Source organism: Primulina tabacum, chromosome 5 (genome assembly GCF_025594145.1).
Source record: "Primulina tabacum isolate GXHZ01 chromosome 5, ASM2559414v2, whole genome shotgun sequence".
NCBI classification, from domain to species: domain Eukaryota; kingdom Viridiplantae; phylum Streptophyta; class Magnoliopsida; order Lamiales; family Gesneriaceae; genus Primulina; species Primulina tabacum.
In genome coordinates, this window is record NC_134554.1 from 40617448 (window position 1) to 40630662 (window position 13215).

A 13215-nucleotide genomic window follows, 5' to 3' on the forward strand; every position below is an offset into this window, starting at 1 on the left:
GCCCTTTTCCCTCAGTGTGTGAGAACACCTTCTCGTTGTGTTCATTGTTCAGTTCTCACACACGCACACACTACCATTCAAATACAGTCTTGCACAAAGACAGTAAACTTGTGTATGTAGTCTTTGACACATAGACGTTAAACAAATGTTGGCTGGAAGTTGCTGTCTTCAGTCTAGACTAGGAGTTCAGTTAGGAAATATGGCAAGTCCTAAGCTGAGTGGGTTTGTACAAATATTTGTATAAATCAAAGTCTTCTAGTGGATCCAACCCAAGGTGGTAGAAGGGTTGACGTAGGAGCAGTTGAAGTCTCCGAACATCCATAAACATACATTGTGTTATTTCTGTTTAACTGCCTGTTTTTTGTTCTTAACTGATTTGATCAGTTGAGCTGATATCAGTTCAGTTCTGTCCATAACTGAACTGATATATGCAAGAACTGATCCCTTTTATATCAGTTAATCAGTTTACCCAAGTTAAAAGCTTTAAATTGATTAGCTTTCTTAACGAATGATTACTTCGAGTATTTTCCGCTTGGTTTGTAACCAAACTCGATTTAATTAATCGGTATTTACATTCTTAGAACACGAGCTATTGCAGCTCATTGATTTATAGTATTTGAAGCACCTTCAAAGCTGCAAACACACGATCCATAAATCAATTAACATGTCACGTCCCGAGATCGGGGTTAGTCGACACTGAAATTGTTTTACAACCAAACAATCGAAATCAATAAGTTTTGTAGTACATTATAAACCAAAAATCGGTTTATAACTCATAATCAAACATAAAATTGCTTTACAATGAAAATCCTCGAAATAAATAAAAATACACGCGAAAGTGTTTACTACAGAATAAAAAGGAGAACAAGTAAAAATGAACATAGATCTAATTTAATTTAGTCCATCACCAGCCCTAAAACTGGTCCGGTTCTTCTTCCTCTATCTGCTCTTCAGGCTTATCTGAGGAGGGAGAGTAAGGGGTGAGTGATATATTCGTCACTCAACAAGTGAAGGCCGTTCGAGTACATACATAACAAATATACATAAATTTCGAAAAAAATACATACCATGCCCATGATTCATATCATCAACATAAGCATATCTTGGACTAAGCACTGAGATTCTTCTATTTCTATAGTTTACTGATATAAGTCCCTAATTTTTAGAGCACTGAGATTCTTCTACTTTCTATAGTTTACTGATATAAGTCCCTAATTTTTACTCCTCTAATGGGGCGAGGCCGTATAACGATTACAATCCCACTGTGTAAGGGCCATAAAACCTCTCATAATGAGATTTCACCCATATCCAATTGAATCCTCACAGTGCCAACACATAAAACATACGATAATCGTATCAAGAAGGGGGTAGAAAAAGAATTTCACTCAACCGAATTTTCGAAAAAAGAAAAATGCATAACCAAAAATCATACTTTTAAAATAAGCCCACTTACCTCAGATCTGGATGAAAAGAATGTGGAGGGGTTCCGTGCATTGGGATTTTCGAACATTTTCCTGGATTTTGACTGCAGCAGCGCTTTGACACTCTGCAGAACTTGGGAGAGCAACATCTCGAAAATTATTAGAGGGAACTAGGGAGAATTTCAGAACTCTAAAATAACTTTCAGGTGTCATTTTCGAATGGGAGGGTCTTCTTATTTATAGGGACTGACTGCTATCTTGATCGTGTATTATCCTCGCGTTTGAACTTTTGAATCAAACTTTAAATCTAGGATAATTTATCATTCTTTATCCATCTTGGATAATTTTGAAAATAATCCCCTATCCACGCCTGAAATTTCGAATTTCATGTCTAATTTCCAGCATCCGATAAACATCTTATTTTGCATTACGATTACATCTTTCCCTTAAATTCCAAAATCTTCACTATTAAATTTCGAATTTAATGGTAATTTATCCAAAAATAGGATTCTTGATTTTGCCTAAAATCTTGGTAGGCAACTTTTAAATTTCTCGTACCTGCATTTCTTTATCATATAGACTTTTTCTTATATACATAATTTCGAAAATTATATATAAATACACGAAAAATTCGAAAGTCTCATATTGCATTATCCTCTTGCTTAATCTTGATCCATGCGTATCAATATTATCTCAAATCTTATACACTTATCTTGTATTTTCTTCCCAAATTCGAATTTATGTCTTAAAATTACTCGTTTGTATCCAATATCTCTTTATTTAATTTCTTGGATCATGATCTATTTATTTATCCCAAGATCAAAATATATGCACAATATCATCTTAAATTTCGAGCTCCCTAGAGATATTGTATACATGATTTAATTATCTCACACAACTATAGATAGACTTGACAATCTTAAATAAAATAATTAGATAAATAAATAAAAAATCTTGGATAAATTACAGAATAATATCACGAGTTTAGAATTAGTGAGTTTTACATAACCAGCTGTCCATCCTACATTATGCTCTCCATGGCCATGAAGTGGGGTGGAGGGGTTCTTCATATGCATGACAAATTAAACTTACAATTAACCATATCCTATCACTGTCTTGTACCAAGCACAAGCCCGACATCGCCAGGAAACATAAGACATGTTACAGACCAATTTTATTTACATATCCAAAGTTTTGTATCATATACAATTCCAATTCCACATTTTCTTTCAAATTTTTGAATAGATTAGTATATTTTTCTGTCTATTTAAATGTGTGTGTGTGTTCTTTTCCTTTCTCCATGATTATTCTTTTTACACCACAATAGATGCCCTTCTCTTTGCCAGTTGGAATGTTTTCTTCAAGAATTGGTTAGCCCCTTCCTCATTTCTATGGCAAAGGATTCTCAATATGGTGTCGGGATCAGACCGGTTCCATTTCCCTGTCCGCAGAATAGGTAGTTTCAGACCTTCAACCATGAATCCTATCCCACTAGCTTCACAAGCCACGATGTTGAAATGTTCGATTAGTTGCTCGGTTGATTCGCTCATCAATGCCACCACACCTTCGATCATCTCAGCTTCCCTTTCAAGCACATCTTCGACTATCAAACTTTCTCCACATGTACACAAGAGCTTCTTTAAATCTCTAAAATCTTCTTCAATCATGGCATGATCAGATCTAGAAAAGGCCCGCGAACTCCCACCGGCCAGCAAAACCATTAGGTAGGCCTCAAACGAAGCCTTCATCACTTCTTTTAGAGCTAGTACCTGAGCCCCGTTAGTAATTATTTCGCATAGAACAGCAATATTTTGCTTCAGTGTTCTCAGTGCTGGTATAATTCGTGCATTCATCACATCTCCAGCGTATAAACTTCCATAGAAAACCGAGCTCGAGTCAAGGAATATCAGACGATAGGCTGCAACTTCCGACACTTGTTGTAACCCGACTTGGATGGCAGTTTGGCAATGTTCGAAATAGGAACTTCCAAGTTGCTTGTTTCTTTTACGGCTTTTAGGTGAAGAGATCACATTTTGGGAGACGGATAGTGTTTTATCTAAGGAGTGAAGTTGGTAGATAAGGTACTGCAAGGTGTTGAGCCTCATGTAAAGACGTTGTGTCCCTCGACTTATGGAAGGATTAAAGTTGTTTCCGGAATGCCATACTTTTTCGCTTGACTCGTCTACACCGGTATTGCAAGATGCTATCTTCCAAAGTTTTGCAAATTTTGAGTCAGGGCTACATCTTGTCAGAGGAGGAAGTGTAGGGAGATAGTTTTGTTTTGATCCTGCAAAACAGAAATGACACACAATACTGAAGCAATCACAGGTAGTTTTATAAAAATTACACGTGAACTTTATAATTTTTTTTTTCACTTTAGGACTCGCCTCAACTAGCCCTCGTCTGTGCTTGACTAAATAGGAATTCAAGAATTCTTACCACATGATGCAACAAAATTAATGTAATCTTGGAAGAAATGCCCCAATCCATCCGTAAGATCATAAACTAAGTTCTCAGGTATGTTAGCCGGAATTTCAAAAAAGCTCTCCACAGCTTCCTTGGCGAATCTCACTAGTTCCACGGCCGAATGCGCGTATGGCTCACTTTTGCTCTTTGGATTCCATGTCTGCAAAAACAAATGTTGAAGTGAAGAAAAACCCATAAACTATCTGACCAATCTTTATGGATCCAATCGACAGGGGAGCAAACAAGTGGCGTTGGATTCATCAATCCCCTAAGTCTAAAATTAAATCATGGTTCAATGTATTTTATAATAAGCTTACTTCACTTTCTTTGGATTGCTCGATAAATTCCTTGCTTTTTTTCAACCTTTCTTGAATCCATTGTTTTAACAATCTTCTTATGATATAATCGACTTCGTAAGAAATGATTTCTTTGAATCCATCTTCACCAGTAGCAGAGCCATCAACCATCATTTGTATCAGCACCTTTTCGAGCTTTTTAGCCTTCTGTAAGACCAACACTGCTTCGTTTGTGAACGAGGATGTTCCAGTAAGGTACCGTTTCAGCAACGTGCCGTAGCAAGAATGCAGAGTCGCAGCAGCAAGTCTAGCAGCATGCTGGTTCCATTTCTTGAGAATAGGGGTGAATATATCTTTCTCCTTTGCTGCCAACTCTTCGGTTTCTCTGGTAAGTTTCATCAGCACCTCATTCACTTCTCTTGTTTCTTGACTCTTCCCATTGATGTTTTGATCTTCTAGAATCTTTTGATCATAGAAATTTCAGTAACAAGAAGTTTTATAGTTTGTTTTGTGGTCATATATATATCTTTCAAATAACATCAGCAAAGACTATATAAATCAGAGAGAGATTAGACAAACCTTAGCAAACGCATTTCTTATCGACGATCGGATGTATCGAGCAACCGTATTGCCATCTAAATCATCAGCCACTTCTCCCTTTTCTACACTAACATAGCAAGGTACATCCTCTTCCAAAATCTTTGTGGCTGAAATAGCTAAAGGAAGAACATTTTCCATTATGCGAGTTGTCCCGCGATCGAAATTCCCATGATAATCTAGCAATCTCTTCTCAGACCATCTCTTTACAGCATTCAACACACAAGCCAACATCTTAACATAAATGTCATCTTTTTCAACCCTTCTAGCATCATCTGCTACGTCATTCAAGATCACGATTGAAGCCCCCAGAAGATCCGACTCCACGTCCCCCGTCGCAACATACTGCTTGAAAAATACCCAAAAGAGAGACAAGTTGTGGATTGACCGGTTAATCCCCAACACAGGCCATGTTTTCTTAATCAGTTCGAGCAACTCATCAACCTCATCCAGGACTAGACTCTCATCCTTAATATCGAACACCGAGTACAACAAGGCGTTGTAAATGTAGACATTTAAAGGGTATCCATCGGCCCAATGGCATGAATCAGTTTTCTTGCCATCAAGGCCTCGGCTTGCTAAAGATACGACACAATGGCTAAGTGTTTTCATGGTTTCGGAGTTTTTCCCGGTTTCTATCGCCTTCGTTTCTGAAGATTGAATTATTTCTGTAAGTTTAACAGCAAAGGAGTCTGATTTTTCTAGTGGAACTGAAGGGTGGAGGAGTAGTCCCTCCTCTAGAATCTTCAACTTCCGTCTCTGCCATTGATAGAATTCCTCTCCGTTGTTAAATTCGGATGGTTTAAGATGGCGGAGTAGTTCGAGAGGAAGGATGATCGCCTCTGCTCGCTTACTTGTCTGTTCAAATTAAACAATTTGTTACAATCAATATTACAAACCGACACTTCATTTGAGGTAGACGATTGATGCTACAATATTTCTGAAAGAAAACTTATTTTTCAAGAACAGAAAGCCTCTCGCGTAAATTTCTACGTGACATAATGAATTGGACGTGAAAATTCTGCTCCATTTAGTGTTACAAACATTATTGTTTCAATTTATACAAATCACCACGCAGATTTTCTATCAAATAAATTCTTAATTGGTTATTTGGTTCAAAAGCATGCGCACACATACACACAAATATATACATATATGAATGCATGCCACATTACTTTGCCAACAAGGGTTCTTGTGATAGTTTTACGTAGCCTGTTGTCACTCTCCTCTGTCATCCTCAGCTGCCTCCTCATTACCTCCGCTGCAGTCATCGGCCGCCTCGCCCTCGCGGCTTGCGCCTCAGTGAAAACCATCCCACTCGACGGGTTCGACCCGCACATGCTCGCCCGCCTCGACGGCGGAGACTTCTTCACCATCTTCAATCCCAACGCCCTCTTTAACCGGCTCGTCACCGCCATCCCCACCCCAGACCACTTGACAGGAGACCCAGGACCCGATCCGATCCCATCCGCCCCATTATCAGCTGATGGATTGTGTTTTGTGGCAGCACTTCGGCCACCAAACCCGGGCGAAGACCTGCATGCAGTGAAGAAGATTTCTCCGGCGGCTTCAAGAAAATCGTCGCTGAAGACACCATCTAGTTTCCCGAATGGGTAAATGAGATCTGATGAGGAGTCCGAGTCCATGTCAGAATCGCATGGCATTGGTAAGGAAGCTGGAATTCCAAGAGAGATCGATACAACGGTGTCAGACAGCTATCAGGCGGGACAGCGCGGAGGCAGAAGCCGGCAAACACGAAATGGTTTTCTTCTTGTTTTTGTGGAGAGAAGAGAAGGGGAAATATGACACAGAGAAAGGAAGACATGCAACGTTAATTAAGATAGGGAAGGTGAAGATGAATGGACAAGAGAATATTCAGGGAGACGGGGTAGTAGAGAAGGGTTTATATTCTATCTACTATTTAAATTTCTCGTGTTAATATATATATATATATGTGTGTGTGTGTCAGTGGCGGTGTCACGCCCCGAGACTCGGGATTGACACCGGTTTAACAATCACACAATCGAAACAACAAGCTTTTGTAGTACAGTGTAAACCGAAACCAGTTTATATATCATAATTCAAATGAAATAACGATTGTCTTTACAATACCGAAATCTCCAAAAACGACGTAGTTTAAATGCGGAAACGTAAAACTAAATAACAAAATAAACTTTAAACTTAATCTAGACTCTTGAACCATCATCATCCCAAGAATTTTTTGGACTCTTCTTCCTCGAGTTCTTCTTCAGGCTTATCTGGGAGGGGTTGTAAGGGGGTGAATATTTGGGAATACTCAGCAAGTGGGGGAATATCGAGCACAATTAAACAACATGCATAACTTTCAAATTTTCATGACTTGCATACATACTTCATAAACATGCATAACATTTACCAGCCACTGTGATTTATCTAAACTTCTATGGTTTACTGACTGTCAGTCCCTAATTTTTACTCCTCTAAGGGGGCGAGGCCGTATAGTGGTTATATCTCCCACCGCGTAAGGGTACGTCATGGTTGGGATTCCCACCCATATACAGTCGACTCCTCACAGTGCTTAAAACAGTATGACAATTCGACACAAGAAAAGGAGTAGAAGAAGAACATGTACTCAACCGTGATTTTAAACCAAAACCGAAAATTACATATGAATAAAAATCGAGATTTTAATTTTACAAACAATCCCACTTACAGTGTTTGAATGCTAAAAAAACGTGGATGCTTGGCTTCGGGAATTAGGTCGCTTCTCGCTCCTCGTCCGGGCAGCGCTTCGGCTCTATTTTTTGGCTAATTTCAGGAGGATTTTCGGGCGGAGTTTGGCTATGGAGAGGCTGCTGAATTTCGAAAATATGCAGCAAGAATTTCGAAAATTTGGTGTAGGGAATGCTAGGGGTTGATGGACTATTTATAGGAGAGGATGGTGGGTCTAAACTTGTTACTCAAATCATACCAAAATTTGCTCCAAATCTCTCAATATTTGACTCCAATATCTTTGCCAATTTTCGAAAATTCATTTACCTAAGTTGTGAGATTTCTTGATCTCATGGCCCTTGATTTGGTTTGAAAATATGGTGGCTAGATCCAACGGTTTTGGTGCAAAGTTTTGATGATTTCCTTGCCAATTAACCAAACATCTAACCATCACAAAAATCTTGGCATTTATTCTAGGAGAATTTCGAAATTGCTTGAAATATTTATGCCTTAATTCCTTTAAACTTGTATGGTATTCCAATCTCACGAATTCTCTTCCCAATTTCGAAAATAATCATGCCTTGGTGTAGATATTATTATCTCGGTATCAAAGATTTCCCAATAATTATTTTTCCCATAAGCATATCTCCTTTTAATACAATAATAAAAATCCTATGCTAAATTTTCTTACAAATATTAATTACATTAGTGCAAGATTTTTCGGTTCTCACATCCCTCCCTCTAGAGATGTAAACGAACCAAACCAGTTTGTGAGCTATTCGAAACTCGATTCGATAAAAGCTCGTTTGAGCTCGTTTAATGAGGCTCGTTAAGATAAACAAACCAAACTCAAGCTTTACAGTATTCGGCTCGTTAGCTCGTGAACAAGTTCGTTGGTAAGTTAATGAGTAATCTTTTAGATGAAAAAATAATAGTTTTGATAGTTGATTTATTGATTTTGCATATTATTTATGAAATATATAGAAAAATATATTAAATTTATTTATTATAATAAATTTACAAATTTTAATGAGAAAAATATATTTTCTTTAAATATATAATTTACTTTTTAATTAATTTAATGAAAATTTAAATGTATAAGCATATTTATTAAGCTTGTTTAGGCTCGATAAAGGCTTGAATAAGCTCGTGAGCCATGCATATATTCGTTAAATAAAGCTCGAGCTCGGCTCGATTATAAACGAACCAAGCTCAAACATTCAAGAGTTCGGCTCGGCTCGACTCGATTACATCCCTACCTCTCCTTATGAGAAGTTTCGTCATCGAAACTAGAGTTGGCTTGGTCTCCAAAAATAGGTAGGGATATTCCTTTCGCATCCTCTCTTCAACTTCCCAAGTTGCTTCTCGCTCTGTGTGGTCGGACCACTGTACCTTGACGTAGGGAATGATATGTCGTCTAAGAACTTGTTCCTTGGTGTTGACGATTCTAATAGAGACTTCTTCGTATTTCAGTTCTTCTCCCAAGTTCCCTTCGACCAGGAGCGGTTTTACTTCTAATACGTGACTCGGGTTTGGAATGTACCTCCTCAGTTGAGACACATGGAACATGTTGTGGATTCTTGACATGTTTGGTGGCAGTGCCAGCCTACATGCTAGCGTGCCCACTTTTTCCAAGATTTCGAATGGTCCAACATATCGAGGATTCAATTTCCCGGCTTTACTGAATCGGACAACTCCTCTCATAGGGCGAGACTTTCACATAAGCCTTCTCGCCCACGTTGAACTCTACCGGCATTCTTTTAAGATCTGCCCAGCTCTTCTGTCGGTCTTGAGTTGCCTTGAGCTTTTCTCTGACAATTTTAACCTTGTCCACTAGTCATCTGTACTAGCTCGGGTCCCACCACAGCTTTCTCTCCCACTTCATGCCAGTAAAGTGGTGACCGACATTTCCTTCCATAAAGTGCTTCGTATGGAGCCATTCTAATGCTGCTGTGATAGCTGTTGTTATAAGCAAACTCAATTAAGGGCAAATGAGTGCTCCAGTTGCTACTGAATTCAAGGGCGCATGCTCGCAGCATATATTCTAAGGTTTGTATGGTTCTCTCTGTTTGTCCATCGGTTTGAAGATGATAAGCCGTACTTAGGGTTAATTTCGTTCCCATGGCCTCTTGAAAGCTCTTCCAAAATCGCGAGACGAACCTCGGATCTCTATCAGATAAGATTCTTACTGGCACTTCATGCAGCCTCACAATGTTGTCCATGTATAGTGAAGCCAGCTTGTCGAGATTGTAATTCATGCGGACGGGTAGGAAGTGTGCAGTCTTTGTGAGTCTCTCCACGATCACCCATATACCGTCGTGGCTGTGCCTAGACCTTGGCAATCCTGCCACAAAATCCATGGAAATATGCTCCCATTTCCACTCAGGAATTTCGAGAGGTTGCAGTAATCCTCCAGGTCGCTGGTGTTCTGCTTTGACCTGCTGACACACCTGACATCTGGAGACGAATTCAGCTACATCTCTTTTCATGCCATTCCACCAGAAATTAGTTCTTGAGATCCCTGTACATTTTTGTACTGCCTGGATGGACTGAGAATTTTGACTTGTGCGCCTCTGCCATTATCTCTTGGCGAAGGTTATCACTGTCGGGCACACACAGTCTTCCTTTCATACATAAGATTCTCTTGTCATCAATCTGGTGATCCTGAGACTTCCCTTCTTTGACTTGCTCCTTTAGTTTAGTCAGTACCTGGTCTCTATCTTGGTTTAACTTGACGGTCTCCTGAAGACAAGGCTGAGCTGAGAGGGAAGCTAGAGTTACCTTGCCTGGGCCATTCCGACTTAGCGCATCAGCCACTTTGTTTGCTTTACCCGGATGGTAGCTTATGGTTAAGTCATAGTCCTTCAGAAGTTCGATCCATCGTCTTTGCCTCATATTCAGCTCCTTTTGGGTGAACAAGTACTTGAGGCTCTGATGGTCTATGAAGGTTTCACATTTAGCACCATAGAGATAGTGCCTCCAAATCTTTAAGGCGAAGACAATCGCTGCTAGCTCCAGATCATGAGTAGGATAGTTCTGTTCATGCGGTTTCAACTGCCTTGATGCGTAAGCGATAACCCTTCCTTCTTGCATGAGCATGCATCCTAGACCTTCCTTAGAGGCGTCACTGTAAATAGTGAAATCTTTATTCTCTGCGGGCAGGATCAACACTGGTGTGGACGCGAGTTTCTCTTTCAGTGCCTGGAAACTCTTCTCACAATCCTCATTCCAGATGAATTTAGAATTCTTCTGCTGTGAGTCTTGTCAGTGGCACTGCCTATCGAGGAGAAACCTTCGACAAACTTCCGGTAGTAACCTGCCAATCCAAGAAAACTTCTGATGTCGGTGGCGTTCTTAGGTTTCGGCCACTCTGTAATCGCCTCTTCTTTCCTTGGATCCGCTGACATTCCTGGTCTCGAGGTCACGTGTCCTAGAAATGACACACTCCTTAGCCAGAATTCACATTTGCTAAACTTAGCATAGAGCTTATTCTCTCTTAAGGTTTGCAGAGCAAGGTGAAGGTGCTCTTCGTGGCTCGTCTCGTCAGAGGAATAGACGAGGATGTTGTCGATGAATACTACTATGAACTGATCCAAGAATGGCTTGACTACTCTGTTCATCAGGTCCATGAATGCTGCCGATGCGTTGGTTAGTCCAAAAGGCATCACTGTGAAGTCATAATGCCCATATCTGGTTCGAAAGGCTGTTTTGGGGATATATTCAGCCCTGACCTTCAACTGATGGTAACCTGTCCTCAGGTCCAGTTTAGAAAAGACGGCGGCTCCTTTAAGTTGATCAAACAGATCGTCTATCCGAGGTAAAGGGTACATGTTCTTGATTGTGATCTTGTTTAGTTCTCTATAATCGATGCACAATCTCATACTCCCGTCTTTCTTCTTCACGAAGAGTACTGGAGCTCCCCACGGGGACACACTCGGTCGAATTTTCCTTTTATCTAGCAATTCTTGGAGTTGTTCTTTTAGCTCCTTGAGTTCGGTGGTGCCATTTTGTAATGTGCTTTGGAGATTGGTGCAGCACCGGGAACCAGGTTGGATCTCGAACTCCACTTCGCGGTTCGGGTCCGTCCCCGAGAGTTCTTTTGGAAAAACATCTGGGAATTCTCTCACTATCGGGATGTCCCCCAGTTTCAGCTCGACTTCCTCTTTTAATTCACTGACCATTGCTAGGTAGACGTCTTCTCCGGATTTCATGGCTCTCCAAGCTTGAGATGCGGAAAGCACCGATTTTTGTTCCTTGGATTTACCGTGGAACATGACTTCTTCCTGATTTGGTGTCCTGAGATTGACTCTCTTACCCTTACAGTCTACTATTGCGTTGTTTCTGGCTAACCAATCCATCCTTAAGATGATGTCGAAGTCGACCATGATCAACTGTATTAGGTCGGCACTAAAAGCCTGATTACTGATACTGATTTTACAATCTCTGTAAATTTCGTGAGTTTCAATGGCCCTACTTGAAGGTGTGGCTTTTTGAAAGGGTTCAGCTAGATTCTCGGGCTTATGTCCTAACTTCTTAGCAAATCTCTTAGACATAAAAGAGTGGGTAGCACCACACTCAAATAATGCATAAGCAGGCACTTGCTGAATAAGTATGGTACCTGAAACGACTTCATTGGCTTCGTCTCCCTCTTCCTGAGTGATGGCAAAGATCGTGGCGTTAGGTTTGTCCTCCTTTGGTTTACTAGGGCCTGCTCCCGCATTTGGCTCAGTTCCTCTGTTCGGCTCTACTGGTCGGTTGGCGGCGGTAGGACACTCTGCAATTCTGTGCCCCTATTTTCCACACCCAAAGCATACACCACTGGCCCTTCGGCATTCCTCGGCGTGTCTAAAGCCACAAGTTGGGCATGGCTTGAGTCCTTTATGGTTATTGGTGGGGGATTGCCCTGAGGGAGGTCCACCTGACTGATTGGGCCTCTTGAACACTGATCTGCCTTGAGTAGGCTGGCTGTTAAGAGGTCGTTCGTTCCTGTTTTCCCCTTCCCTATGACGAATGTCAGCTTCGGCTCGAATAGCCGCGCCCATTAGGTCTGAAAAGTTAGCAGGTTGGTAGACTGCTAGAGCTGATTGGATCCTGATGTTCAACCCCTTCTTAAAGCGGTGCAATTTCAGAACTTCGTCCGCCATGATTGCCGGAGCATATGATCCAAGGGTATTGAACTGGGAGGTGTACTCCACAACTGACATGTCTGGAGCTTGACTGAAATTTTCAAACTCACTCAGTTTCTGCAGTCTGACCTCGGCTGGATAGTACTGTTTCAGGAAAGCTTCTTTAAAATGTTGCCACGTGATTGGCCCTGCAGCTGTCATGGCTGGCGAGATTGCTTCCCACTACTTGCCTGATTTATCCTCTAGGAAAGGCATTATCACGTCCACTTTCAGTGCCTCGAGGACTTCCAACAGTTGCAGCTAAGTCTCCACGCTTTTCAGCCAGCGCTGGCTAATTTCGGGGTCGGCATCCCCACTGAAGGTTGGACACCTGTTCTTACGGGGTGATTCATAATGGAACTTGACTCCGTGCTGTGGTGGTAGTTGATTGGCGTTCGGGTTCACCAACCCATGCAGTGTTGTCGCCACGATCGTGGCTATAGCCATTAGGTCTGCTTGGTTAAGGCTGAACCCAGGTGGTGGTCCATTACCTCCTTCGTTGGCATTATTGTTGTTAGCGTAGCGAGGGTTGCGGTTTTGCCTTAGAGGTCTACCGGCCATTTCCTACAATTTAACGTT

At 41.0% G+C, this 13215-nt stretch overlaps 2 protein-coding genes across 2 annotated transcripts; both read right to left on the bottom strand.

Annotated features, from left to right (window-relative positions):
- Positions 1-2407: 2407 nt before the first annotated feature.
- LOC142547684 (protein unc-13 homolog) lies at positions 2408-6595 on the bottom strand. Its single transcript, XM_075656074.1, has 5 exons — positions 5956-6595; positions 4763-5638; positions 4205-4645; positions 3861-4047; positions 2408-3708 (listed from the first exon to the last, which is right to left on the bottom strand). The coding sequence occupies exons 1-5, from the start codon at positions 6442-6444 to the stop codon at positions 2735-2737; spliced, it is 2967 nt and encodes a 988-aa protein (XP_075512189.1). The 5' UTR covers positions 6445-6595; the 3' UTR covers positions 2408-2734.
- A 4070-nt stretch (positions 6596-10665) lies between these two features.
- Positions 10666-12798, bottom strand: LOC142544473 (uncharacterized). The gene is made up of 3 exons (XM_075651519.1): positions 12374-12798; positions 11406-12253; positions 10666-11255 (listed from the first exon to the last, which is right to left on the bottom strand). The coding sequence occupies exons 1-3, from the start codon at positions 12796-12798 to the stop codon at positions 10666-10668; spliced, it is 1863 nt and encodes a 620-aa protein (XP_075507634.1).
- Between the last annotated feature and the right edge of the window lie 417 nt (positions 12799-13215).

Excerpts from the sequence above, each read along its gene's own strand:
- LOC142547684 (XM_075656074.1), bottom strand. The coding sequence starts at position 6,444 with ATGCCATGCGATTCTGACATGGACTCGGACTCCTCATCAGATCTCATT. Across the intron at positions 5,639-5,955 it reads CAAGAACCCTTGTTGGCAAA|ACAAGTAAGCGAGCAGAGGC; the intron begins GTAATGTGGCAT and ends TAATTTGAACAG. Across the intron at positions 4,048-4,204 it reads AGCAATCCAAAGAAAGTGAA|ACATGGAATCCAAAGAGCAA; the intron begins GTAAGCTTATTA and ends TTGTTTTTGCAG.
- LOC142544473 (XM_075651519.1), bottom strand. The coding sequence starts at position 12,798 with ATGACAGCTGCAGGGCCAATCACGTGGCAACATTTTAAAGAAGCTTTC. Across the intron at positions 12,254-12,373 it reads TCAGGTGGACCTCCCTCAGG|AATTGCAGAGTGTCCTACCG; the intron begins GCAATCCCCCAC and ends ATAGGGGCACAG. Across the intron at positions 11,256-11,405 it reads TAAAAGGAAAATTCGACCGA|GAGCCGCCGTCTTTTCTAAA; the intron begins GTGTGTCCCCGT and ends ATCAACTTAAAG.